Source organism: Ochotona curzoniae, unplaced genomic scaffold (genome assembly GCF_017591425.1).
Source record: "Ochotona curzoniae isolate NIBS_2020 unplaced genomic scaffold, NIBS_Ocur_1.0 contig_883, whole genome shotgun sequence".
Lineage (NCBI taxonomy): Eukaryota > Metazoa > Chordata > Mammalia > Lagomorpha > Ochotonidae > Ochotona > Ochotona curzoniae.
Window position 1 is genome coordinate 49,983,968 of NW_024466599.1, and position 27,271 is coordinate 50,011,238.

General features: G+C 54.5%; 1 protein-coding gene across 1 annotated transcript; it reads left to right on the forward strand.

Annotated features, from left to right (window-relative positions):
• The first annotated feature begins 134 nt into the window (after window positions 1-134).
• Window positions 135-26,223, forward strand: NEURL3 (neuralized E3 ubiquitin protein ligase 3). Its single transcript, XM_040993351.1, has 6 exons — window positions 135-186; window positions 999-1,023; window positions 16,614-16,672; window positions 20,237-20,755; window positions 24,596-24,667; window positions 25,954-26,223. Exons 1-6 carry the CDS (start codon window positions 135-137, stop codon window positions 26,154-26,156), a joined length of 930 nt encoding a protein of 309 aa, XP_040849285.1. The 3' UTR covers window positions 26,157-26,223.
• Window positions 26,224-27,271: the final 1,048 nt, after the last annotated feature.

Below are 27,271 nucleotides of genomic sequence, written 5' to 3' on the forward strand. Positions count from 1 at the left end.
CTTTGACTTAAAGGTGGCCTTGGGTACTACCCATGTCTGGCACAGGAGGGGCGGTGGTTGGCATCAGCTCACAAGCCCTTGGCCTAGGATCTGTGATGGTCCCAGAAATGCCCAATGTCCCCAGCCTGTGCGCCATGGCCAATATCCACACGTGTCGCATGGACAGGGCGACAGGTCCTGTTGAGGGTGAGGCTTAAGGGTGAGTGGGGAGGGGGCAGGAGGTGCCACCCAGGCAGCAATCACTTGGACCTGCATAGACCACAGAGAGTAGCTAGCTAGCAAGAAAGAGACAGAGAGAAAGAGGTCGCCTATCTACCAGTTCACCGCCAGCCAGGGCTGGACCTAGGCTTGAGTCAGGAGCTTGGAATTCCATCTGGTTCACCTGCATGGGTGCCAGGGGCCCAAGCACTTGGTCCATCTTCCTCTGCCCTCCCATGCACATTAGTGGGGGCGACCGGGTTGGAAGCAGAGCCTCGAGTTTTGAGCTTGTTGACTTCCATGTAGGATGCCAGCATTGCAGATAGAGGCTTAAGCTACTTCACCACAGCAATTTTCCTCTCCCATCAAATAATGAATGGCGATGAAAACAGTGCGCCCCATTATCAGGCTTACAAGCCACACTCCCCTCCAGCAGAGCTGAGATTGTGGCAGAAAGCACGCTAATGGGAAAGCCACCAGCAAGCTCCCCGAGCCACTTCGCGCAGGGAGTGACTGGTCCAGCCCCGGTAGGGAGTGGCACCTTGGACACTGCCCTTGGGGCTCCAATCTAGGCCAGCCCATCTTTCCTGGACTAGACATCCCATGGATGAGGCACTTACTAACTTACCACGCAGGGGCTCCCCCTCCTATGGGCTGGGTCGTTGTGCCATCCGGATAGGGCTGGTGTAGTATAGACTTTGCTGTGCGAAGCCTCAGAAAGCCAGCACCTGCCCCTGGAAGCATATAAACACTACAACTGCCCAAGCGTCTCCCCCATCCACCTCCACCTCTGACCCCAGGACCCCAGCCCCAGGACCTCACGAGGTACGAGTGCCTACCACCTGCAAGTCTTGATGTGTCTACGTGTCTCAGTTCAGAAAACTGGATCACCAGTAGCGAATAAACATGCTCTTCCTGGGAAAACATTACAAATCAATCGTCTTCTCCAACATTAGTCCAAAGTCAGCTCCGTCTCTGACACAGAGGTAACGGCTACTATAAGCCTGGGTAAAGACTTCCAGCACTTTCCCTATGCAGCGTGTTTATAGGAAGATATGTGGCATTGCCTTATGGTCTTATTTTTTAAGCAAATGCTACAATAACGATTGGTCCATTCCACAAGTGGTTGTTTTGATTGACAGCGGCGTTTGGAAATCATTTCATTAGAACACAGACTGTGGCTGGCACGACATCTCAATTGGCTAATCCTCCTCCTTGCAGCACTGCTATCCCACATGGGTGTCAGTTCATGTCCCTGCGGCTCCACTTCCCATCCAGCTCCCTGCTTGTGGCCTGGCAAAGCAGTAGAGAATGACCCAAGCCCTTGGGACGCTGTATCCACCTGGGAGACCCAGAAGAAGCTCCTGGCTCCTGGCTTCAGATCAGTTCAGCTCTGGCCCTTGTGGCTTTTTGGGGAGTGAACCAGCAGATAGAAGGTCCTTCTCTCTGTCTCTGCTTCTCTGTAACTCTGCTTTTCCAATAAAGTAAATAAATCTTTTTTAAAAATAATTTTTACTTGTTTGATAAGCAGAGGGAGGTCCTGTTCCCTGGTTCACTCCTCACAGTGTCTTTAATTACCTCACCATAGCTCTTCATCTTTTTTTGAGATTATGTGAGTTCTGCTGAGAACTTTCTAAGCCCCCTTTAGAACCCTTTCAAGGCCCAGGAGTTCACAACAGCTCCCCTAGGACTGAACTGAAAGCTGCCTCCTAGTGCACAGCCTCACTTCCTGAGGGTCTCATTTCTGACATGGCAACCGGGCCATCCTCCACAAGCATCTAGGAGTCCTTCAAGGGCAGCCCTTCTCTCCATGCCCCCCACACCTCTGCTACCTCGGCTGCATTTCAATGAGGAGGCCATCAGGCCCAAGGTCACACAGCCAAGTTAGAGCTGTTACTTCCTTTGAGACTGGCACATCCAGCCAGCGCTCAGGAAGCAGAGCACAGCCTCGCGTTCTGTGTGGAGCAGCTCTGATCCCAGGCTCAGCCCTTGCAAAAGGTTCCCTGGGGCTTTGTTTTCCAAGGAGAAGCGGTCTTAGTGCTGGCTGGTTCTGCTTTGCTGCCTAGCTTCTCCCGGCCCTCTCCCGGCCCCCTCTCCAGCTCCATCCCACCCATTCACACCCGCTGTCCAGGAAAAGGCCAGCTTCAGAGTGGCATTTGCAACTCATGGAAAACAACAAGTGTCCGAAAATAGACGACACCCCTGCTCAGGAATGGAAAAAATCGGCTCAGGCATTCAAATGCCTCTTTTAGAAAAAGACGAGAATAGCTCTGGTCTTCGGGAAGCTGCTGGGGGTGAGGGGCGTGGGGCAGTGGTGGTGCCAGCTCAGAGGCAGAGTTCCAGATGGCCAAGGGCCAACTTCCTACAAACAAGGAGGCCCCACTGCTGCTCCCCCAACACTGGGCAACTGAACCCCAGCTCCAAAGCCTTGGCCACGCTGGGCTCTGCATCTACGCTGGCTCAAGGAAGTTCTGTCTGAGACTCCCCCCCCCTCCCCGCTTTGGTCTTGCCCTCCAGTGCACCTGGAGAACTTCCTTATCTGGGCTCGGGCTGGGTTGGCACCCCTGCCTACACCCCAATTCCCAGACAGCTGCCAACAGGTGCAGGTCCATGAATGCTGAGCTTGCAGAACTATAAGAGTGAGAGAAGGACTCCCCTGGAAAGGGCCAGGAGGTGATCAAGTTTGGGCTGTCACCTGCACTTGGACCAACCCAGCTTGTGGCCTTGATTCCAGTGCTTTGACTGGAAAGCAGTCAAAGCTTTCTTTATTCACCTTGCATGCAATTTACGCAGTCCTGCTGCATGCCCATTCCAAGCTGGACACTGGGACATAGCCAGTGCCAGAGCATGATCTGAAAGCTTAGGAACAGGAGTTGGAGACTTCACCAGTGACAAAGGCTGCTGAGAAACACTCTGTTGAAAGAAAGGAAGAAAGGAAAAAAAAAAAAAAGAAAATGAAACACATTCCGTTATCTGTTATGAAGCCAAGGTCAGGGCTGAGGGTTGACCATGCCTGTCATGGTCCATCAAACATCACCAGAGCCTCTCACGTACATTAGTTAACTTAATGCCACCCCGGGGTAAACACTGAAACCCATATACAGCCAAGAACACTGAGCATCAGGGAGTAAATACTGGGCAAGTGCACACAGTAGGGCCTAGCAAGGATTGCCTGTGGGCCAGGATGTTGGTGAGTTCAAGATAAACACAGATTGGAAGAAGCTTAGACTTGGGGGTTCAGTGGGGAGGGTGGGCCTCCCAGGACCAGCCCTGAACTACATCTCCCAGGTTGCTGTGCAGAGGGGGGTGTGTAGGAGCGGGCTGCTGCATAAGCCAGGCGGTAATTTCTTGGTATTAGAAAAAAAGAAAGAGAGCCTCAAGCGTCACATCTAGGAATAGCCTTGGAGCCCAGCCAAGTCATTATAGACGATGAGTAATCCAGTTAAGTCATTTCTCTAAACACCATTCCTTGTAAGAGAATTAAAATATCAGCTTACATCAAAGGGGGAGGCAGGCTCCAGGGACTGGGCAGGACTGGACCAGGAGGCGGGGGAGGAGGGATGGGAGTGGGGAGAGGTTGGCAGTTGGCCAACAAAGGGAGGAAGAGTTGCAGCCCCTGGGCCTCAGTTTACCCAGTTATTAGGGGCCCCCGGGGTGCGGCAGTTTTGATGTTGCCTCCTTTGGGGACGATCTGTGTCCTGTGTGAGGGTGAGGGAGCAGCCGCTGGAGCCCAAGAAGCAGGAGGGCCCTTCTCTTGGTGTCAGCCACGAAAGGCAGGGCTAAGAACACAGGGAGGGGTGAGAGGTCCCAAACCTTCACCGAGGTGTTGATTTCCCTCTAGACAGACAGGAGAGGGGGGTTCCCAATTTCCATTCACGTTTTGAGTCTTTTAGCTGCTGTGTTGTTGAGATGGTGTGGAGCCAGCCATGTGGAGTGGGGCGGCGGGGGCGTGATGCCAGCACTTGTGTTACGTTGCAAAGGGCAAGACTGAGAGGACTTGGCGGAAAGTAAGGCTGCACAAGGCAGGGGCTGGACCCTCCTGTGGTAGGCCAGGGGCCGCCAGGCCTGAATTGCAATGTTGACATTTCTCCCAACCCCTAAGCTTGGGGATGCAGGCTGTTGCTCAGGGGGACCAAAGTGGCCAGCCGGGGCTGTGTTACTGACCCTTCTGCCCCAAGACCTGGCCTTGCTGACCTGGGTCTGGAATCTGGGACCACCCCTCCCTGTCTCTCAGCTTTTCCAGGTTTCAGACGGTAGTTTCTAGGTCCACAGTCTCCTCTTTGGGAGATTCAGGCCAGGTTGCAGGAGTGCAAGGTGAAGGTTCTGGAGAGAACCTTGATGGTCTGCATTAACCTCTTCAATCCTGGAAGCCCGGGTACTGGTGGAGGGGCTGCTCTCAAGAGTTTTAGGCTTGGAGGGCCCTAAGAACTCAGCCTCCTGCACTCCCCCTACCCTCCCCAGAGCTGGAGGCCAGGCCCACCTTCTTCCCCTCAGTCAGGGGCAGCCCCTTCCCTGCCACTGCTGTGAGGTTTGCTTGAGGCAGAACTTAGCAGAAAGAGTCCACTGTGGCAAACCCAGACCCTCACTGTCCCCTGTATGCCCAGATCCTGCTTCCTTCCCATGCTGACCCTGAAGCACTCCCACAGACCCCACGTCTGCTGTAGTGTGCCTACCCCGGGGCACAGGTGTCTACCACATCTATGTGCTCACATACGGGTCTCTCATCACAGCTTGCACACAGAATCACACACACACAGACACACTTGCTGTCACAAGTCAGTTGCTCGTCGGCCCCTCAAGGTTTCCTTTACATCTGGAGCCCCACCCAGCCAGCTGAGGTATGGAATTGATCACCACCCCAATGCCATCCAGCTGCCCACTCATGCTGTGGGATCTTCAGCCATGGCCTTGGTCTAGGGTACTTTACTCTGTCACTGCCGTCCTCTGTCCCTGCTGTAGGTTCAGTCATTTCTTTCCAGAGCTGCTTGAGTGGCACTAGCCAGCATGGGAGGCAGAGGGCTTCAGAGAGAGAGAGAGAGACTGGGGTAAAGATAGCTGTGGCACCCAGTGCTTGTCAGGGAGCTGACAAGTCAGGTAATACAATTGCACTGGTTAGGGGTGGGAGTTGTCACCCCATTGACCCACACTCCTCACACTGCACGTCTATACTTTTCTGTGCCTGGCGCAGTAGTCCCTACCCTGTATACCTGAAGAACTTCTCCCCATTCTTCAAGGCTGTGTCTCAGCCCTCCCAGCGGACACCTCTGATATGCCATGGAACATACTGGTTTCCCTGAGGTCAGTCCCAAACCGTATGCGACTGGTTGATGGTTCCTGAGCCTCTGTCCCTTACTGGAGGTGGCTCTTCCTCACTGCTTCCCTCCTGCCACAGGTTGGCAGCTTGGGTCACAGGCTCTTTGCTGGGCGTATCTGCCATTGCCACTGCCGCCACTGTTGCCACTGCATCCTTTCTGGGAGCAAGGGCAGGAGCTGGAGCTGGACTATTGAACTGCACACAGGGCTGCTCACGAGGGAGGTGGTGAGCACAGGCTTGGGGACTTGCCTTGGCAGAGCAAGCAAGCGATTGGGCATCTTTGTGAGAAAACCAGTGTCCTAGATCAGGGCAGGTTCTCCATGCACCTGCTCCTCACCTGTAACATGAGAGAATAGCAGCTCCCAGCTTTTCCAGTGCAGCTTCATGCATTAAGCGCAATAGCCCAACTGTCCCCAGTTCAGGGCAAATCAGAGGGCATGCAGGGAGCACAGCCTGGGGCAGAGGGCCGGGGTACAGGCCCTAGCCCAGCAGATAGACCCTTTGCTGGGGGAAGGCCCCTCCCCACGCCACCACCTCCCTCCTGCGGCAGGCAGCGTGTGTCATGTTTTGTTGGCTCTGGGGCTTTTTAAATTTTAAATAAACAGAGCTGCCTGAAAGCCCTCATATTCTGGGTAAGTTCTGAAACAGCTCAGAAATTCCCACCGCCCCGTTGTGAGTCAGTGGCAGGGGCGACAAGCATAACCGCTTTGGCCCCCAGCCAGAGCAAGCAGAGTAGCAGCTGGGCAGGCCGGGGTGACCCCAGGGAATCGGGGTACGGGGGATGGGAGTTGTCAGAAATATAAGGCTGTTTCGGGGAGCTCATGGGGCCCAGGGCCCCAGGGATCTGGGCGGAAGAGGCGCAAATAACCCCCACTTAAAAAAAAAAAAGAACATAACGACCACGATGTCCTTCCTCCCACCAACTCTGCATCACTGGAAATAAAAAGCAGTGGAACGGCTGCGAGGGAGTCGCACGGGACCTGTGCGCTTCCCGTATTGCACATGCGACGGCCGATGTGCAGAAAATTGGCTTTCCAAGCATTTTGCTGTTTTCGACTTGGCTGTCTTAAGTCAGCACTCGGTGGGCTGATCACCCTCCACCCACCGGCCTTGCCCAGGCCTCAGCGACCCCCTTGTGGGTGCTCGCGGCAGGGTTGGTGCAGTGGGGAGCTGGGTGCGCCCTTCGTGCTGCCTCCAAGCCCCGCACCCCTGGCTCTGGCCTCCAAGCCCCGCACCCCTGGCTCCGGCTCTGGCTGCGACTGGCACGAGGGGCACAGCACGCTCACCTGCCTGCCCCAGCGCCTCCTCGCCCCGGTCTCTCCCACCCTCCGCCGGAGGACTAGGTGAGGGTTTCGGCAAGCGCTTTCCTCGCCCAACCGGATCTGAGTCAAAAAACGGGAGCTGAGTCAAACCGAAAGAAAAATTCGGTTAGCCAACTCTGCTGATATTTCTCCGGGACCCAAGCGACTGCCAGGCAGGGAGCACCAGGGCCAGAGCATCGGCTGCCCCTCGGGCCCCTAGCAAAAGCCCCCCTTCACTCCCCTTCCTCTCACCTCATAAAGGGGGAGGGGGAAGGGACGGAGAGAGCTGATGGAGAGGAGGAGGCCTCTGCTAGCCGCATAGCATAGCAGCGTCTGCCGGCTGCCCAGGGTGGTCCCTGAGCCTTGATCTAATGAGCCCTCTGTCCCCACTTCTATCCCACTGCGTAGGGATTCTTGAAGGGGCAGGGAAAGCTTTTCCAGAAATCTGGAAGTTCCACTCTGGAAACTGGCCTGGTGGATGGGGATGGAGGGAGGGGACCAGCTGCAACCAACTTGACCTAGACCTAGGGTGCACCCGTTCTCAGGGTTCTCTAGAACTGGCATTCCTGCAGATAAACACCCATCCATGCTTTTCACTTTTTAAGCTCAGCATTCTCGGAGCCTGACCTGCCAGGGTAGAGGAGGGGTGGAGTGGACCAGTCCAGGAACCCCACCCCCCAGGGGAGGGAGAGGGTTTCCCTTGACCAGATCATCCAGCTTGAGATCACCTGAGTGGGATTCTAATCCCTGGAGGAGCCCCCTGCCCCCAGCTCAGCTGTGGACTGCAGGCCCCTAGACTCTGTAGATAACTTTCTGGCCCTGCTGGACTCAAGTTCATCCTGACCTCAGGACAGGTGTGGGGAAGGAGATGCTGCTGGCTCATCTCCCTGGGCTGCCCAGAACACCTGGCCTGGGCCTGCTGGGTGGCTGCCCGGGGCCCAGCTTGCCGCTTCAGCACAAAATCTGCCCTGTAAGCAAGGCCGGGCACCCAGCTACTCGCACAGGGGTGAGTCCTACAGACACCAAGATGGAGTATTGCCTACAGGGCCTGGCTAGTGCACACCAGACATGGGGGGAGGGAGGGGAGACAAGGTCAAGGTCCAAGGAGTGTGCGAGGAGGGCATCTGCTTTCAGCCCATGCCCCCACACAGGACTGCAGGGCTGGGCAGCATGGTCACTGACCTGTTGGAAGAGCTGTCATTAGCCCCCTGCTTGAGTTGCTGTGTTATGGGGAGGAGTGGCACCAAAGTGTAAGACCGTTCTGGGAACTTACTGATACTAAAATCTATTCATATAGTGCGTGGCCGGGAGCAGGGTGGGGAGAGGGGAGGCCAAGAGCTTCTCCTTCGTGGGATGCTAGATGAAAGCCTGCAGGGGGTGGGCAGGAACAGGTGCTTGTGCCTCATCCTGTGATACACTTGGGGGGTGGAACTTCTCCTAGACATGGGTCTGTCACAGAGGGTAAGTGACAAGGATTGTTCCAGACCTGGCCCCTGCAGGGTAGGCACTTGGGAAGGGGATTCTCCTTGGAGCACGTGCCAGTGGCTGGAGGAGGGGTGCACTAACACGCTGGCAGGTGCACACACATGTGCCGGCTGGGTTCTCCTCCGTGTGGAAGAGCATCCTGTCTCTTAGCAGTTTTCAAATGACCTTCAACACCTCCCGCTTTTAAAGGAAAGGGAAACAAGCGGTGGCTGCTCCCTGAGGGATGCCTTTCCGCTTCACATGAATGCCACCCCTGGGGTTCCAGGGCCCAGGAGTCTCCAAGAGACAGCATGTCCTGGCGTCAACCAAAAGGATATCTCTTGCTGTCCCCTGTTACAAGGGAGAGTGGCCAGTACCAGGCCCCACTGCAGCAAGCAGGTGCCTGGGCACCTTCTGAGGTTGCACTGTTGTCTGGGTCTCCTTCATTGCTGCAGGCAGTGGTGGGAGGTGGGGAGACCCCAGGGGCCAGCTCCCCACAAGAGCCAGGGGTTGGCGGTGGATGCTACCCCACTGCACACCGGCCAGTTGGCCTGAACATTTGTTTTTGCTGTGTGGGGATCTCCAAGCACGCAGTAAATTCAGAGAAGATGGTTGCTGATTTCTGTACACTCCTTTTTTTTTTCCCCTTCCTGTGATCTGGCTTGTTTATCAAGAGCTCTGTGAATGAAATCCTCAAGTGCGCGCACACACACACACACACACACACACACACACACACACACAGACACATGACGTTCTGGGGAATTCTCTTTTCTGAGTAACGGAGGCTTAACTGGAAGCCCGGGTTCTGAGGCCTTTCTTGAAAACTTATCTCCAAATGATGAGCATTTCCCCGACTTAGTATTTTGCAAAGTTCCACCACTTTCTAAATATGTGACCTTGGTCAATGTCGCTAACCTCAGTAACCTCAGTTTCCTTATCTGTGAAATGTGCACAGCGATGCTTCTCTTTAGGGCAAGAAAAGAAACAGACTGGAGCGCTACCCAGCACACACGGGGGTGTCAGCATCGCCGTGATGCCGCGCTCACAGGTGCTGAGTGGACCCAGGAAGCCGGCAGGGATCTAGGATGGTGGTTGGGAAGGCATCGCTGATCTGCTGATAGAGTTGTGGGATTTGGGTAGGTCAGCCTGCATCTGCAGCCCTCTGTCCTGGTTAGGTCCTTCCAGGAGTTTGCTTGTCATTTGTTGCGATCTTGCTTGCTTGCAGCCCCTGGGTCTTCAGCCCTTGGATTTTCTGCTCAGTCTCCCTGGGGCAATGCACGAGGGCAGACGTTGGGCTCTGCCTCTGGGCCCCAGCCCCACCCCAACCCTGGGCTGAGCTGTGCTGTAGCTTTGGTTGCTGGGATGCCCAACGGTGGTTTTCTCAAGTCTTCATGCTTAGCTCTCTCTTCTCACTCCCCTGCCACATCAGCCTGTCCCTTCTTCCTTCTCTCCTTCCCTCCCCCTGGCAACTCACCCCAGACACACGTAAGGCTTCTGAGTCCTGCCAGCTGGGCCTGGGTGGGCCATGCAGTGAGATGAACAAGTGCTTGTTATGGGGGCCCCACCACCCCTTCCTACCCCTTCCTACCCCTTCCACTTACTTGCATCTACTAGGCACCAGGAGGCTCACTCTGGTGCCCAAGCTCTTTGGCACACAGCAGGAGCTGGAGGGGGCCACTGCAGCTGTGTGGAGCACACGCAGAACACATGTGTGCTGAGCAGTGCTGCACACAGAGCCCACGCTGCAGGTGTGGAGGGCACAGGGGTAAGATTGCTCTAAAAGCCTTTTGGCTGTTGATAACAAAACTCCCACTCAGCATAGATAGTGTCAGCAGTCTCACAAGGCCGCTCCCGTCCCACCTCGTGCTCATCCCAGCCACCAACGTGCCCGATTTCAAACAGCTAATACTTTAGTCACTGGAGAAAGTTGTTGAAGGGCTGTGATTCAGGCAGTGACGGCGAGGGGAGCGGGGGAAATCCCCGACCTGGAGCTAGCCAGAGGTGCAGGTGCATGACAGGGTCCTGAAACCAGCTGCAGGCACTTACCAAACAGAGGTTAGTGGCTCTGAATGGAGTGGATGGCGGGACCCTATCTGGATGGGGTTAGCAAAAAAAAAAAAAAAAAGAGAGAGAGAGAGAGAGAGACTTTCCAGCATCCCTCACAGCCACAGGGTGTCAACAGAAGCCGGCTGGTAACCTCGGGGAGTTGGACTTGCCTGTTACAGGTCTTGCCCCTTCCTCTGCTTCAGTTTCTTCTTTCTTCCTGTCTGGGAAGAGCCATGAGGTTGAGGTAGAGTCAGAGTGCCAGGACTGAGAGTTGAAGGCTCTGGGAAACTCCTTTTCCCTCTCTCGATATTTCCTTAGCCGTTAGCCAGAGGCTGAGGGAAACGTATTGAAAGTTTGTCTTGGTTTTAAAGATTGCTTTTATTTATTATTTATTTGAAAGGCAGAGTTATAGAGAGAGAGAGAATCTTCCATCTGCTGGTTCGCCCGTCGAATCGCCGTGACGGCTGGGGCTGGAGTGAGAGCTTCATCTAGGCCTCCCATGTGGCTGCAGGGGCCCAAGGACTTGGGCCATCTTCCACTGTTCTCCCAGGCCATAGCAGTGCGCTGGAAGCGGAGCAGCCGGGATACGAACCGGTGTCCACATGGGATGCTGGCACGGGAGACCACAGCGTCCCCATGTCAATGCTTCTCTCCAGCCCCCAGTTTGTTTTGAAGATCCCAGTGGTTGTTATTGTTCTTCCTGGTGTAGTTATTCTGCTCCCCAGGGTAAATCAGTGATGACCTGGATTTATACCAAGATAAATTCTCCATTTCCCGTGGCAGACCCAATAAAATATGTCTTTTTAAAGGCAGAAATAATGGGGCCTGGCAGAGTAGCCTAGTGGCTGAAGTCCTCTCCTTGCATGTACCAGGATCCCATATGGGTGCCAGTTAATGTCCTGGCTACTCCACTTTCATCCAGCTCCCTGCTTGTGGTCTGGGAAAGCAGTCGAGGATGGCCTAAAACCTTGGGTCCCTGCACCCAAGTGGGAGACCCAGAAGAATCTCCCGGCTTCAGACTGGCTCTCCTGCCATTGCGACTATTTGGGGAGTGAACCAGTGGATGGAAAATCTTTCTCTCTGTATCTCCTTTTCTCTGTAAATATGACTTTACAGTAAAAACAAGCAAACAAATAAATCTTTGTAAAACCAGAAATAATAACAACAAAATTATGTGACTTAACCTTTATTAACTTTTTTATAAGATTTATTTTATTTTTACCGCAAAGTCAGAAATACTGAGAGGACGAGAGAGGAAGATCTTCCATCTGATGATTCACTCCCCAAGTGATTGCAATGGCCGGTGCTTTGCTGATCCAAAGCCAGGAGCCAGGAATCACTTCCGGGTCTCCCACGCGGGTGCAGGGTCGCAAGGCTTTGGGCTGTGCTCAATTGTTTTCCCAGGCCACAAGCAGGGAGCTGGATGGGAAGCAGGGGCTGCTGGGATTAGAACCAGTGCCCATATGGGATCACTGGAGCGTTCAAGGCAAGGACTTTAGCCATTAGGCCACAGTGCCGGACCCATGACTTAACCTTTAAAAAATGTAAGAGGGCCCGCTTTTCAGCAACTCCTTTAAACAAAGGCTTCATTTCTCAGATTCTATGACAACCAGCTATGGCCACGTTATGTAATTTACAGTCAAGAAGCTGTAAATGAAAATGTTGCCTAAGCCTTCCAGCAAATTAGCTTCACAGGGCGGCCAGCTGAGCTGAGACATGGGCCCTGTGAGTCTTCTTCCTTCCTTATTCCCAACATTGTGATGTGCCAAGTGGAGCGTCCACAGCCCTTTGGGTGCATAAAGTGACTGAGTATACAGGCCAGTGCTGGAGCTGGGCAACGGCCAGCCTGGGTGCCCCTGTGCCATGGCTGCCCTGCTTGGCTTACCTCAGCTGATTTCATGTGGGAAGTAAAAGAATGTCTGCTCCTTCCCAAACTGCTGTTCTCCTGCGTATCCTTTGTGTGCAGCAGTGTGGTCCTGAAACCGCCACACAGTGTGGCAGGAGCCATGTGCACATCCGCCTCTGCATGCGCTGGCCCAGCTTCCCACAATGCTTTCCTTTCCAAAGATGTTTTTTAAAAATCTATTTGGAAGGTAGAGTTACACACACACACACACACACACACACACACACATCTACCACCTGTTGATTTTGTCCTCAAATGGCCACAATAGCCAGGGATGGACTAACCTGAAGCTAGGAGCCTGGCACTCTATCTGGGTCTCCTGTATAGATGTCAGGGGTCCAAACACAGACGAGATGCTGGTTGTTGTGGTGGCAGTTTGATCTGCTACACCACAAACTGGTCCCTTTCTTGTCTGTTCAAATGCTAATTGTTTTTTAGTTTTCATTTTATTTGAGAGACAGAAAGTGAGACCATTTTCATCCGTGAGTTTAGTTCCCCAAATGTATGCAAAACTGGGAGCTTGGGAACTCAATTGAGGCATCCTACATGGGTTGTGGGGACCCAGTCTCTTAAGCCATCACCACTGCCTCCCGAGGTCTCCGTTAGGGTAGCAGGACTCAGGAGCCAGGGCTGGGTCTGGACGGGCCAGGACTGTCCTTGCCTGAGAGGTGATCAGACTCACAGTCAGCTCTGCTTCCTGCCACTAGGGGGCGGTGCTAGCACAGCCCTGTGGCCTCCAGGATTGCTGAGCTCTCAGCTCCCTTTTTGGCCCTGACAAGCCCGTGCTAGCTGTGGACTGTACCTGCAGTCCTGGTCCCACAAGGGACCTCGATGGACCTTCTGAAATTTCCTCACGATGGGGAACAGATACAAAAGGGTCCCAGCGGAGACTCAGGGCATCCCGGCATCCTGCAGTACTGACCGCAGTCAGCAGGGGCCGCCCGACCGCTTGCCACAGGCTGCAGACTGCACCTGTCCTTCTTGGAAGGAACGTTAGCAACCTCAGTTGGCCAGTTACCAGCTATGAGGTGTGGACAACCCTGGAAGGGAAAGAAAGATGTACCCTCCATCTCGCGGCAGCCTCCATCTCGCGTGCACACAACCAACTAGTATCCTTAAAGCTCCTACTATGCGACAAGGGGGGCACGGATGGGGGAAACGTATCACCAACGAATACTTAGTACAAGGGGCCCAGCGTCCCAAGGGAGGAGCTACAGATAACATGCCAATGAAGGTACAGACTCTTGAGCTGCAGAGCCTGGGGCCAGATGTCGGTTCTGGCATGTATCTGCCTTGTGATCATAAACCAATTGCATTTTCTCTGTGCCTCTGTTTCCCAGTGGGCAGAAGAGGGTTGGTTATGATCCCTTGGCAATACAATACTGTGTGCATCTGAGGAGCCGCTACCAGGACGATCATGTTACTACGGATGACACCAGGCTTGGAGCTGCGGTGTCTGACGGAAGCGCCTGGGTTCTGTGTCTCCTCACTCTGGTTCCACCCATCACGTGAGCCAGGTGAACAAGAGAGAAGTAGACACAGGTATGGAGGCATGTAATCCTCCCACAACATGGGAGCCCTTGGAAATGAAGACTGCAAGGGGCAGGGAAGCATTTTCCCCCCTTTGGTTTGCTGAAGAGCAGAGAGCAGGTGTGGACGGGCGATGGGATACAGGGCTAGGGGTAAAGGGCGGTGGGGGTGGGGCACAGCATGCCTGTTCAGTTTCTCTCTGTCTCCGTGTCTGAGCGTGGGCTTCTTGCTTCTGTTGTCTTCTCACACACCAAGAAGGTGCCCTCTTTGGGGGGGTGATGTGTCACATGAAACTCGAGAATGTGTAGAAGGGGGTCTTGTCCCCTAGTGCTTAGTTTCTGGGCCGCCTACCCCTGCTAGTTGGGATCTGCAGGAGGGCCCGGCCCACCTGGCCTCCTGGCCTTGGGCAGTTTGCTGGTCAGGTGGCCAGGGGGTAGTGACAGCATCTGGGAGCTGCTGTACATATCTCTGGGTTGGGAATGTGGTTTATCCACAACACACGGTGGGCTCAGCCTTCCAGAAACCACCTGAAGTGACCAGCGCTGCGGGTAGAGCCAAGGGCTGGGAAGTGTGAGGAGGAAGTCGCAGGCCCTGCAGCTCCCAGAGACCAGGGAGACCTTTGGGGCACTGTGTGGGGTGCCAAGTTCCGTTTCTCCACCCCAAGAGGCCCTTTACTTCAGGTCGGGCCAGCTGGAGCTGTTGCCCCTGTGCTGATCCTTGCACAGGGTTACTGGCCTTTGCAGCCTGGTCCGGTGGAGATGCTGAGACAGCCCAGCCAGGGGCTGTGTTGGGTGGGTGGGAAGGTTCAGGCTTGTAGGAATGCCTTTGACCATCAGCCAGGGAATGGCTGTTGTTGCCCTCACCCTCTGACCAAAGCCATGGAACATGAGGCCCCTCCCTTGGTCTTCCTGTGCCACACACTGAGGTGGGGGGCCTCTAGGGAAGGTAGGGGAGCCATCCCAGGTAACCCAAGGCAGAAACTGGGCCTCCAAACTGCCCGTCCTCTCCCACCCCAGCCAGAGCCCATGCGTGAAGGCCAGCCCTCCCTGAACTGCACCCAGGGCAATAGCTGACAGTGAACTCGATTTGGGATTGTGGGAGGGACTCAGTCAGGAGGTTGACTTAGGGACCACAAGACCCTCATACCAGCCTCAGGCCCTGACACCCCCATGGGTGTGGGGAGGCTTCTGGAGCCACTCGCTCGGCCCATGCCTGTAGCACCTAGGTGGGGTCTGTGACCATGTCGCCATGTGGGAGTTCCTGGGTGACAGCCAACCTCTTGTTTTCCCTCTGTGAGCCTCAGTTTCCCTTGCAGAAATCACGGGGTGGATGAGTCCAGAGTGCTTTGTCAGAGTGGACACCCTGCAGAGATGGGTCTAGGTGTGACCGCCTCCTGTAGGACCATTTACAACTCCTGGGGACTTGCGACTTGTGAAAAGCTGATGAATAGCTCTGTGAGGCAGGAGGAGGGACACTTGGCTCTGAGCCCTTGTGTCTGCTGAGCCCCCTCCTCCCTGCTGGAAACCTAGGGTGTATAAAATGGGTCCTGAGATCAACCCAGTTGGGCAGCAAATCTCCGATGTGAGTGCAGGGGCCCAATGATTTGACCCATTTTCCATTACTTTCCTAGGTATACTAGCAGGGAGCTGGTTTGAAAGTGGAGTAGTTAGCACCCATCAGCATACCTGTGGACTGGGCTAGGGGAAGGCCAGATGGGCTACCACTTGCGAGAGCCAGATGAGTGCTGGTCATGACAGGCTAGGCCATGATAACTGCAGGGTCACATGAGAGCTAGGTCTGGAGGTAGGCTAGGCTGAGTTAAGTTGTGGTAAGAGCTGGAATGCACTCCAGTCTGACTAGGCTATAGTACCTGCTAGTAAGTGACATGACTGGGAGCTGGCCATGTTAGGCTGGGCCACAGCACCTGCCAGCATGCACAAGACCTAGGGCTGGGAGTTGGCCTGATAGGAGAACCTTGTGGACCTTCCTGCTGGGTTACTGCTTCCTGAGGTGAGTGTGAGAGCTGGGACTGGGGATGGGCTGGGCTGGACAGAGTTACAACACCCATCAGCTGGCATCTGGGTTGGCTACGCTGCTGTACCTGCTGATGTGAGAGAGAGAAGCCATAATAGAAGTGGGCCAGCAGCTCCAACTGGCAAGTTCTGGGACTGGGTGCAAGTCATGTAAGGTTGGACTGCAGTATTCGCTGGCAGGTACAAGGTCTGGGACTGGGTGCAGTCCTGGTAGGGGAACTGTGGGCACTACCCTGCTGAGCTGCAGCTCTAGTTAGCTGAGTTCACTGGTGAGCATGAGAACTGGGTCTGGAGGTGGGCCAGACTGACCAAGACAGCAGTATCCATTGTCGTATGTGTGAGCTGGATCTGGGAGCAGGTTGGGCTGATCTAAACCGCGGCACCCATGAAATGAACTGCGCTGCGTTTCAAATAAAGAAAAATAAATCTAGAAAAACAAACAAACCACTGATGTCTGGGTCCCCCCCAAGCCAATGGAAGCTTTGGGGGGACAGGGCTGGGCATGGCTACATGTTGACATGACTTTGGTAATTTCAAGGTGCAGCCCAGTTGTCCTTGGTCACCCAGGAGTGAAGGCTGCCCTGGAATCATCTCCGGCCTTGGATCCCAGTTTCCTCCTTACAGGCTAGCCAGCTGCCGCAGGGCGGGTCAGCGACAAGCTGTGAGAACTCGTCAGGAAATTCCCTGGATATTGTAACTCGTGACAGCAACATCTAATTAATCATCAACCCTGTAACGTGATCCTGGGGCCATAAAAAGGAGACCTGCGGAATCTCTGGAAACCTGGTCACTGGCCCTCAACACACTTTTCCTCCCAGACCTAGACACCTGAGCACAGATTCCAGTCTGATGGGCGCCCGAATCTGCACCCAGATCGGTGAGTAGAGCTGAATCTGCTTCCACTGTAAGGTGCATGCATTGGGGAGTGGAGGGTGGGTGTCACCGCCTGCTAGGGAGGGATGGGATGGGATGGAGGTGTGGTAGATGTCATCTCACCCTGGTCTGGCTGCCCTACACAGGAGTCCAGCTGGGGTTAGGGAACTGGATCCAGGATCCTTGCAATGATAAAATGACTTGCACGGCCCATTTGCGTTTCACATCCTCGTGGCTGGGTGGGTAACAGGAAAGATGGGAAGCTTGGAGCAAAACGAGTGATCCCAGCTCTGCTGAGTTAAGCTGGGGATGAGGGAATGTCATGGATCAGACACCTCTTGTTGGACCCTCAGCCTCCTTATCTGTAGGGTGGGGCTGAGGCAGCCCACCTGGGCAGCAGGCAGGGCTGCAGATGCACAGATCAAAAGGGCAATAGATGCCAAGGAGGTCCCCCAAGAGCCATGCCTGCAGCTGCTGTGATCCTCAGTGCAAGACCCCCTGGCCCCGATGGGCCCCTAAGGCTCTCACACTAGCCTGCACACTGAATTCCATGGCCACGGTGGGTCCTAAAGGAAGCAGGCTGCAGGTACGAGCAGGGCAAGAAGCTGACCGGGACCACTCCCCACCTCTTCTGGCCAAGAGAATGTGAACTACTCGTGTCTGAGTGCCTGCAAGGTGGGGCGAATACAAGACTGTGAGGAGGGCTTAGCAGGTGCCTGGTACCCCCGAAGCCTTGACAGCTGAAGGGGTGGTGATGATGATGCTGCTCTAGCCAGGTCTTTGCCAAGTAGGAGGCTGGTCCCATGCCACCCCTATTCTCAGAATGTCACCACAAAGATCCTACAGCTTGGATGGGTCTATCTGTCCAGGGATAGAAATACACAAAAGTCGGCACCAGCCTTCCCTAACACCTGGCAGTGAAGGTGTTATTATCCAGCTGGGCACCTGGCCTCACCCCAGCTGCAGCGGGAGCTTATGAGGGAACGGGTTCATGAGGGAAGGTCCTCTGTGGATAGCCACTGTGCTTGTCTGCTGGGAAATGGGCCAGTGGTAGGAACTGCACCCATGGGTGTGAGGGTGCTCTGGCACCTGGCCCTCCTACCCCAGGGGCAGCTCCCGAGCTATACCTACGCCACCACTCCCCAGCCCAGCAGTCGGGTGTTCTGAGTTGACTGGGGCAAAGGGTAAGGGGCCCTGAGGGAGTAGCAGGCCTTCGAGCAGGGTGGAGGAGGCAGATGTCCACACCTTTCATGCCACTGTGATCCAGCTCACAGTTCAGGTGCCAGCGCCCTGGGGATGGGGCATGCTCGTGTGAGCCTGTACAGGCCTGCAGGAGGAGGGAGCTTCCAGACTCACTGCCCCTGGACCTTGTACAGTAACCAATCAACTGAACCGTACAAGAGGATGTAGGTGCCTGGAGAGCGGACTTCCAGGAGCCTTGCAAGGCCATGCTTGGGCCATGCTCAGGGGCCAGCTTGAGGCAGGAAGCGGAGTCCGGCTGGGCAACACGAGGAAGCTGTACGAGTGCCCTGACCACTAGGTATCTGCACATTTATCCGTGTCCCCTTGACCCCCTCGGTTCCTCCCTGGGGTCATGGGGAGCCAGCTCCCAGGGGCTGATGGGGTCACCAGCGATGGGATGAGCTTTGTACATGTCCAGACTCCCATCCAGGGTCCCCTGGGGGGTCTTGGGTCCTGCCAAGAGACTTATGTGCCTACTGGGGTGCTTCCCAGGGAGCTCCCCTCCTCCCCAGACCTTCTGGGAGCTAGGTCTGCTCCTAGCACCTTCCTGTATCCAAAATGGGTCCTTCCAGGGGTCAGCCTGTGTTCCTGGCACCTGCCTAGGGGACAGGCTGGAAAGCCCATCTATGGCCAGGCCAGGCTCATCTCTGCTGGTCCCTCTTCCAGGCCCCTGCAGCTGAGCATGGCCTGTCTCTGGTGGTCCAGGCCCTGGAAGACCCATTTTTCTGTATGGGCTGCCCTCCGGGATGCAGAGACAGCCCCTATTTGACACCTAGGTTTGCCCCTGCCTTTGGTGGGATATGAGCCAGTTGCCTGCCTGCTGTCAAGAGGGGGTCTCTGCTACCTCTTGGGTGGTGGTGGGGCGTGAGAGGGCTTTGATGGCATTGCTCTCTCCAGGGTCAGCTGTTCCACCACAGCCACTGCGCTGGTTCCTTGCCAATCCTACCCCAATTCTTTTTACCCAGTGACCTAGCTGAGGGAGGGGGTGGTCTCCCCGTCCCGGGTTTGCTGGGTTATAGCCACCTGCCCTCAAGAACCCCCTGGCCTTCCATCCAGGACCCCAGGGCTACAGGCAGCTCCTGCCATTGCTTTCTGTGGGTAAGGTGAGCCCCTGCAGGCAGCAGCCAGATCAGGAGCAGGCGACACTGGGGTCAGGGGCATGAGCAAGGGGGCACGCCAGTGGACATGCTAGGCTTTGTGAAGGACCTATTCAGAGATCCTAAGACTGGGGTGCCATTTCAGGAAGTTGGATGTCCCCAGGGCCTGTGCTCCTGTGCCAGAACAGAGCCAGCCTGTCTCAGGGTGGGGGTGCCTGAAGGGATGTGGCAGCCACGTGCCAAATCAGGGGCTGTGCCAGTGGTGAATGACCAGGTCTGGGGGCAGGGAACATGCCTCACCCCTTGCAGCCTGGGGTCTGGCTCAAGTTTTGGGTGAATTTCCTTGACTTTATTTTCAGCAGGAAATAGTCCACGGCTTCTGTCCCCTGACCCAGAAAGTACAGGACCTGAGGGGGCTGGGAGAGGCAGGGATGGGGGCCTGAGAACTTGTTTGGCTGGGGGCAGTTCTGGGCAAGGAAGCTGTACCTGCTTCCTCCAGTCCCTGGGGGGTAGGGTGGGGGTGGAAAATCCTGCCCAATTAGGAATTGCCCTGATGACAGCAAACTGCAGGCATGGGGGAAGTTCCCGGCTCTCAAAGCCCACTCCAGCCCAAGACCCAACCCAGACTTTTAAGGAGCTAATGTGGGACCCGCCCCCCCCTTTCTTCCAGCCTATGAGGGAAGGTTGACAAGCTTCATTTTGCTCCAATAATCAGGCTGTGACCATCATGGGGTGATACTGGACGACATTAGCATAGCAAGCAGAGTGGGAGGAACACGGCCCCCAGCCAGGAACTGCTGGAGTGGGATGGACCACAGCTTGCGGAGGCCCTTTCACCCCCAGGCTGTGTTGGGGTGCATAGAGAGCATGTGATGTAACAGACATAGCATTTAAGTTCCCCGAAGCTGTTGCTGGGAGCTGGGCGTGAGCAAAGCCAGAACAGTGAGTAGCATCCCTAGGGAGGGTTCTAGAGGTAACTCAGATTCCAAACACGATAATGTCCTCTTGGCTCTAAGCGGTAATTGCGGGTGTAGGGATGCAGTGTGGTTGAGGTATAAGCTGGGGAACATAGAAATGGTTCTCCCAGGGGAGGGCAAAGTGAACTAGGGTGCTGAGGAGTGTTGAGGGGGCTCCTGGGATACATGAAGACCCTAAGGTGCCAGGGTCCCTACGGAAGTGGGAGTTCCCTGAGGAAATGACATCTTGCTTTCCCTGTCCCTGTCCCACAGGCGTCCCAGAACCCCAAGAGGCTCTTCGCTTCCACGACCAAGCCAAGGGCGGGCAGGTGCGTCTGGACGCGCAGGGCTGCACGGCCAGCAGGTGCGGCACGTTCCACGATGGCATTGTGTTCAGCCAGCGACCCGTGCGACCCGGCAAGTGCGTCGCGTTGCGCGTGCTGCAGCGCGAGGATGGCTGGTACGGCGGCCTCCGCGTGGGCTTCACGCGCCTGGATCCCGCATGCATCTCCGCCTCCAACCTGCCACCCTTCGTGTGCCCGGACCTGGTGGAGCAGAGCCCCACGTGGGCGGCCATGCTGCCCGAAGGCAGCGCGCTAGTAGGGGACTTGATCCGCTTCTGGGTGGACCATCGGGGGCGGCTGTACGCCAAAATCAACAGGACCCCGCGATTCCTGCTGCGCAGGGACGTGCTCCTGGGTGCGCCCCTCTGGGCTGTGATGGACATCTACGGGACAACCAAAGCCATCGAGATACTGGGTGAGGCGACCGCGGGGACGCAGACAGTTGAGGGTGAGGGTTAGAGATGAAGGCTGGGGTGGCCCCCTCATGCACTCAGAGCCACCGGGAGACACTTCATTTGTCAGTCCTTGCCCAGTGCCAGGAATGAGGATGGTGCTGGAGATATCAGCCCCTCCAGGCCCGGTCATAGGGAGGACAGACTAGTCTTCTAAGAATTTATGATGGGACCAGGACATGGCAGGCTGGTACAGGTTAAGCCCCAGCTTGCAGTTCCAGCATCTGTTATTGGAGAGCTGATGAGAGTCCCAGCTGTTCTGCTTCCCACCCAGCTTCTGGGATAACAGCAGAGGATGGTTCAAGTGTATGGATCCCTGCCACCCACGTAGGAGCTTCCAGCTTCCAGCTGCTTAGCTTCAGCCTGGCCCTGGCCATCTGGGGAGTGAACCAGCAGATGGACAAGGTCTCTCTGCCTCTCTTTCTGTTTCTTTTTTTATCCTGTTCTAATTCTCAAATGAATAAATAATCAATTTAAAAGGACTTATTTGAAAGGCAGAATTACAGAGAGAGATCTTCCATCTGCTGGTTCACTCCCCGAACGGCCACAATGGCCAGCACTGTGCCAGGCCAAAGCTAGGAGCTTATCCTGCGATTCCCATGTGGACGCAGAGGCCCAAGTCCCTGGGCCATCTTCAGCTGCTTCCCCAGGTGCATTGGCAGGGAGCTGGATCAGAAGTGCAGCAGCCAGGTTTCGAACAACTGCCCACCTGGCCTACGGGCATCATCTGAGACAGGCAATCCAGTCTGAATCGAAACCCTGAGAGGAACAAGTGGTCGTTACTGTGAAACCATCAGTTAAACTGAAGACCTACATTCCAGCTTCCCCAGCAACATAAATTATCCTAAGAGACGTGCTGCAAACAGGCTGGACACATCACAAAACTGCCAACATTCACCTTTCCCTGGCTTCTCTGCCCACATTGCATTACTGCCAGGCCTCACCTCTCCTGGAACTCTTGAGAGCAAACAAACTAGAAATACAAAGCATCTTAGCATTGCATCTTCACTGACTCACCCAAGCAGTGAACAGAGGGGCCATGCACAGGGGGTACCAGTCCTTGGAGTCTCTCCGTGGGAAGCTGGAGAGCAAGGAGGTACTGAGGAGGCCAAGACTCACAGTGCCAGAGTGACAGAAGCACATGACCAAGAGCGAGCCCCTCCCCCATCATGGGCACTTATGGGGGCTTGTGAGGGGAGTGGTTACCCAACAAAGCAATACCACCCCCTCTCAGGTTCCAGGTGATGGTAGGAGGGCATTGTAGGTGGGCAGAAAGGACACTGGGGCCTGGTGCAGTGGCCTGGTGGCTGAAGTCCTTGCCTTGAAAGCGCCAGGATACCGGGTGCCAGTTCTAATCCTGGCAGCTCCATTTCCTCTCCAGCTCCCCGCTTGTGGCCTGGGAAAGCAGTAGAGGACAGCCCAAAGCTTTGGGACCCTGCACCTGCATGGGAGACCTGGAAGAAGTTCCTGGCTCCTGGCTTCAGATCGGCTCAGCACTAGCTGTTGTGGTCACTTGGGGAGTGAATCAGTGGATGGAAGATCTTCCTTTCTGTCTCTCCTCCTCTCTGTATATCTGACTTTGTAATAAAAATAAATCTGAAGAAAGAAAGAGAAAGAAAGAAGAGAAAAGAAAAGAAAAGAAAAGAAAAGAAAAGAAAAGAAAAGAAAAGAAAAGAAAAGAAAAGAAAAGAAAAGAAAAGAGACGGACCCTATAGGTGGAAGAGGTGTGGCTTTCAAGCTCTTGACCTTGAACTAGCTGCCTAAGACCACAACAGTCCCTCGGGAGACACCAGTGTGCCCTGGTTCTGTTAGTTTATCCCCTCTTTCTGCAAATTTTATTTTCAGATGTGACTTAATTAACTATTTGAGAGGCAGAGAAACGGACCGGAATCCCCCATCTACTGGGATTCACATACCCAAATGGCCGTCTGGAATTGAGATCTGGGAGTTGCTCACAGTGCCCCAGGTGGAGGCAGGGGCCTGGCTACCTGAGCTGTCACCACTGTGGCCTTCCAGAGGTGTAGAGCAGGAGGTTAGTGTTGACAGTGGAGCCAGGACCCGAACCCAGACACCTTGAGATGGCAGAAGCCAGCATCCCAAGTCACATCTCATGTGAATTTATTTCTATGCAATGTTTTAAAAACATCCCTTAGGTGGTACGTAAGATTTTTTTCCTACATTTTTATTTATTTTATTAATTTTCTAAAAGATTTATTTTTTTTATTGAAAAATCAGATACACAGAGAGGAGGAGAGACAGAGAGGAAAATCTTCTGTCTGCTGGTTCATTCCCTAAGTGGCTACAACGGCCAAAACTGAGCCATTTCGAAGCCAGGAGCCAGGAACTTCCTCTGGGTCTCCCATATGGATGCAGGGTCCCAAGGCTTTAGGTTTTCCTCGACTGCTTTCCTATGCTACAAGTAGGGAGCTGGATGGGAAGTGGGGCTGTCAGAACACAAACCAGTGCCCACATGGGATCCCAGCGCTTGCAAGGCAAGGCTTTAGCCATAGGCTACTGTGCTGGGCCCTTTTCTTCATTTTTATCTGAAATCTTTTTTATTATTTATTTATTTGTTAAAAAAAAAAGGTGAAAGAAAGTAAAATGTCATGGCCAGAGAGAGAGAGGACAGGGGGAAAAAAGACAAAAATAAAGAAAACATCAAATATGAAAATTCTCAGAGATAATGCATTTATAAACATAGAAATGGTTATAATGAAGATGGCTGTGATGAGTGGGTGTGAGTACGCATGTGTGTGTGTGTGTGTGTGTGTGTGTGTGTGTGTGTGTATCTGACCATGGCAGCTAGGGGACTCAGTTCAGTCCTTGCTTGGCCTGATTCTCTCTTTCTCTGCAACCCTTTCTGGGCTTTGAGAACACAACCCCCCAACGGTTCCTTGAGGGTCAGGATGAGGGGACTGAGTGTACAGGACCTTGGCTGGCAGAGAAGGGGGAGAGGCTCCAAGGGACCCACTAACCCACAATTCTGTAAGCCAACTCTGACCAGCTCTGGCCCCTTGGGAACCACATCTCAGCCCTGTCTCCTTTTACCAGCGGTAGGTAGGAAGTGTGACCAGGTCATGGAGAGCAAAGGATGGTTGTCAGGGATTAGGGCCTGTGAGAAGCAGCTGTGTTTTTTTGCCGGGAAGAATAGAAAAGGAGACTGGCTGCAGTTTGGGCTCCCACATCTGTTAACAGAAAGGGCTGGTCTCTAGTCTACATCAGGGTGAGGAGAGGGCATGTCCCGTGACGGGCCAGTTTCTTTGAGGTCATAGCAGATCCTTCCTGTGAGTTCCAACCCCCAATTTAGAAGCTTTGCCTGGGCAGGGGAGGCGGCTGGGTTCACCGTCAACTCAGTGTCCTTGGCCAGTTCCTCCTGAAGAGGAGCCGACAGTCAGGATGGCATCTCAGTGATGGAAAGCCGGAGACCCAGGGAGGGGGAGCCGAGGCTTGCCAAGGGACACTTAACCCTTGTGTCCAAATCCCCAGCTCCAGGCAGTTCGCACAGTCCTTCGGCACACGGTCCAGTCCTGGAGCACTGGGTGGGCTCAGCCCAGGTTTGTCCGGCCCCACGGCAGTCTCTTGCACCTCTGGCTCCGGATGCAGGTGAGGCTGAGGGCTTGCCCTTGGGTGGTGGCGAGGAGAGGAAGGACTGAAGGCGGTGGGCATAGGGCAGAGGTCACAGCCACAAGGTGTAGCTGCCAGGGGGAATGGCCAGAAGCCCAGCCATCACGCTGCAGATGGAGAAGGAGACAGGTGCTTGGCTGCTGGCCTCAGGCTGCCAAGGGAGAGGGGAGGCCGAGTTCTCTCAGGGCTCTGAATTGTCCTTTCTGCCTTAGATCCCACAGTCAGCTGGTGCCCCACAGCCATGCCACAGGCCCCGTGGGAGAAGGTGCTGCCTGAGCAAGCAGGTAAGTAGCAGAGGTTCCTAATGGCAGCCTCCCAGCTGTGTGGACCAGGACCTGGGTCAATTTCACAAGTGACCAGAGCACATGCATGAGTAGATAATGTGACTGTATTCTTGCTTGCAAAACTGATCTCTATTCATTGGAAACGCTTTGCCAAATAGACATAAAGATAAAACGATAAAAAAGTTTTTTTTTTAACCCATTACCTCTTGAATGGATTTTTTCCCCTAGTGCTTTTGTGATTTCTTTTGTTTTTAAAGATTGATTTTTGTGAGAGGCACAGTGACAGAGCAAGAGCGATCTTCAATCTCTTGGCTCACTGCCCCAAGAGCCAAGCCAGGATCCAGGAACTCTGTCCAAGTCTCCCTCGTGGGTGCAAGGGCCCAAGCCTTTGGACCAGATCAGAAGTAGAGCAGCTGGGACACAAGCCATCCCCCATATGGGAAGATGTGTTGCGGGTAGTGGCTTAATACACTGTGCCACAAGGCCGGGCCTAGAGTTTTGTGTTTTTGTTTTTAGACAAAGAGACAAAAAGAGAGACAGAGAGAGCACTTCCATATACTTGCTCATATCCCACATGCATGTGATGGTCAGGGTTAGTCCAGGAAGCCAAAGCTGAGAGCTTGCAACTCAACCTGGGTCTCCTGAACAGGTGACAGGAACCCAAGGCCTTGAACATTCACCTGCTGCCTGCCAAAGGTCTGCTTAGCAGGGAGCTGGCATCGGGAGGTGGCGCTGGGGACAGGATTCAGGTGCTCCGACATGCAATGTTAACGGTTCACCAGGTAGACCAGGGACAGCACCAATTCCTGTCCACACTGCACTTCCGTCCTAGTTATCCAAACCTGCCCCTGTGATCGCTCACGCTATATCTGGGGCACAAGAAAGAGAAACAGTAGTTAAGAACCCAGAAAACAATTCCAACAATATAGCCTGTCATTAAGAATTATTAGTTATTTCTAGAATGGAGGGGGTCTGCTGCCACCGTGGAAAGTGAAGGTGGGGGAGGGCTACAAAGGTAACTTCAAGAAATTCATGCAAAGTGTAATTAAACTGTGAATTAAAACAAATCAAAGAGATACAAAGTATTTTGAAATGCAGGCAGAGTGTATTTTTTTTTTCCCCATACATTTCCCCTGAACTGTTTGAAGACCCCCTAGCAGGTACATCACAGCTGTGACACTTGGTGACATCTTCAGGGTGTCTTTGAGGTCATGATTTTCGCGGTACTGCTCAGCCCTCTGCCCTGTGGCTGCATTCTGACCCCCAGTGTCTCTCCTTTCCCCCAGTCCCACAGGCCGAGGAGTGTGTCATCTGCTTTCACCACGCCGTCAACAGCTGTCTGGTCCCCTGCGGCCACACACACTTCTGCAGCCACTGTGCCTGGAAGGTCTTCAGGGACACAGCCAAGTGTCCCATGTGTCGCTGGCAGATCAAGGAGGTGGCCCCAGCGAGGGCTGTTCCTGTTCCTGGGACCGAGGAAGGCTCGTGAGAGAGAGAAGAAAGCTAGTGCCAACAGCCAGATGGGCCCAGCTTGAGCAGGGGTACCCTGCAGAGGGCCCAGCAGGGGCCTGCCCTGGCCAACGATGGACAGTAGAGAGAGGAGTAGTGGGCCTGGCGGCTTTCCTGAGCCTTTCCCCAGCAGGGATGGGGCCAGCTCATATGCCGAGCCTTGGAAAGGTGTGGCCGGGTCCCTGGTCTGGCTGCCTCCAGGAAGGCGCCCTTGAGTTGGCTGGCATCTCCGTCCAGCCATGAGGTTTACAGTCGATGAGGGCCAAGGCAGTGGTTGTGTGTCTGCCTCGTCCACCAGGCCTCCGTCTGCAACTGAGTCAGCCCGGAAATTGAACGCTATTGTTGCCGGTGTTTTCTTTTCCGCTTCCGGGATGTGAAAATAAAGCTTATCCTGCAAGGAAGTTCTTTTGTATACTACACTCTCCTCACTGCGGTTGCTGGGAGCAGGCAGTAGCAGGTTGGTCAGGATACCTGGGTGTTTGAGCACTTGTGTTCTTTCTTCAGCTGATCCTCGGTGCCTCCCAGGGGACTGGGTGGGGCTGTCTGAATGAACAGCAAGGAGCCTCCCCCTGTTCCCAGCCCTCATGACCCTCAAGTCAGAACCTTCCTTGCCCACCTGTGACTTTGCTGTTGTCCCTGGCTCCATGACAAGGTGGAGGATTTATTAGCTTGAGGCATCTCCTTAGAGCAAGTTTAAACTGACTGTGCTCTGGGGTGTGACTGTGACCTCTGTGCCTGGCCCACAGCCAACTAGGGACCAGCAGGTCAGTATGATGACAGCAGGGGGACACCCAGGTGTCGTGCACTCGGCAGTAGATTCTCCCCTCCACCACCCATATGTGCTGTGACTCTGGGCTCTGACCTCTCTCCCCTCCTGGCAGCCTCAGCTGCTTCTTCTGTAAAGTAGACACAAGGTCAAGTAAGGTCATTCTCTTGCTGGGGTTGAAAGACCTTTTCTAGAACATGGACCCAAGAGGGTGCCTGGACAACTATCAGGGGCTTAGCTTGAGTCCTGGCAGCAGCTGGTTCATTCCCTAGTAAGCTCAATGGCAGGAGCTGATCAGGCTGAAGCAAGGAGCCTGGGATTCCATCCGT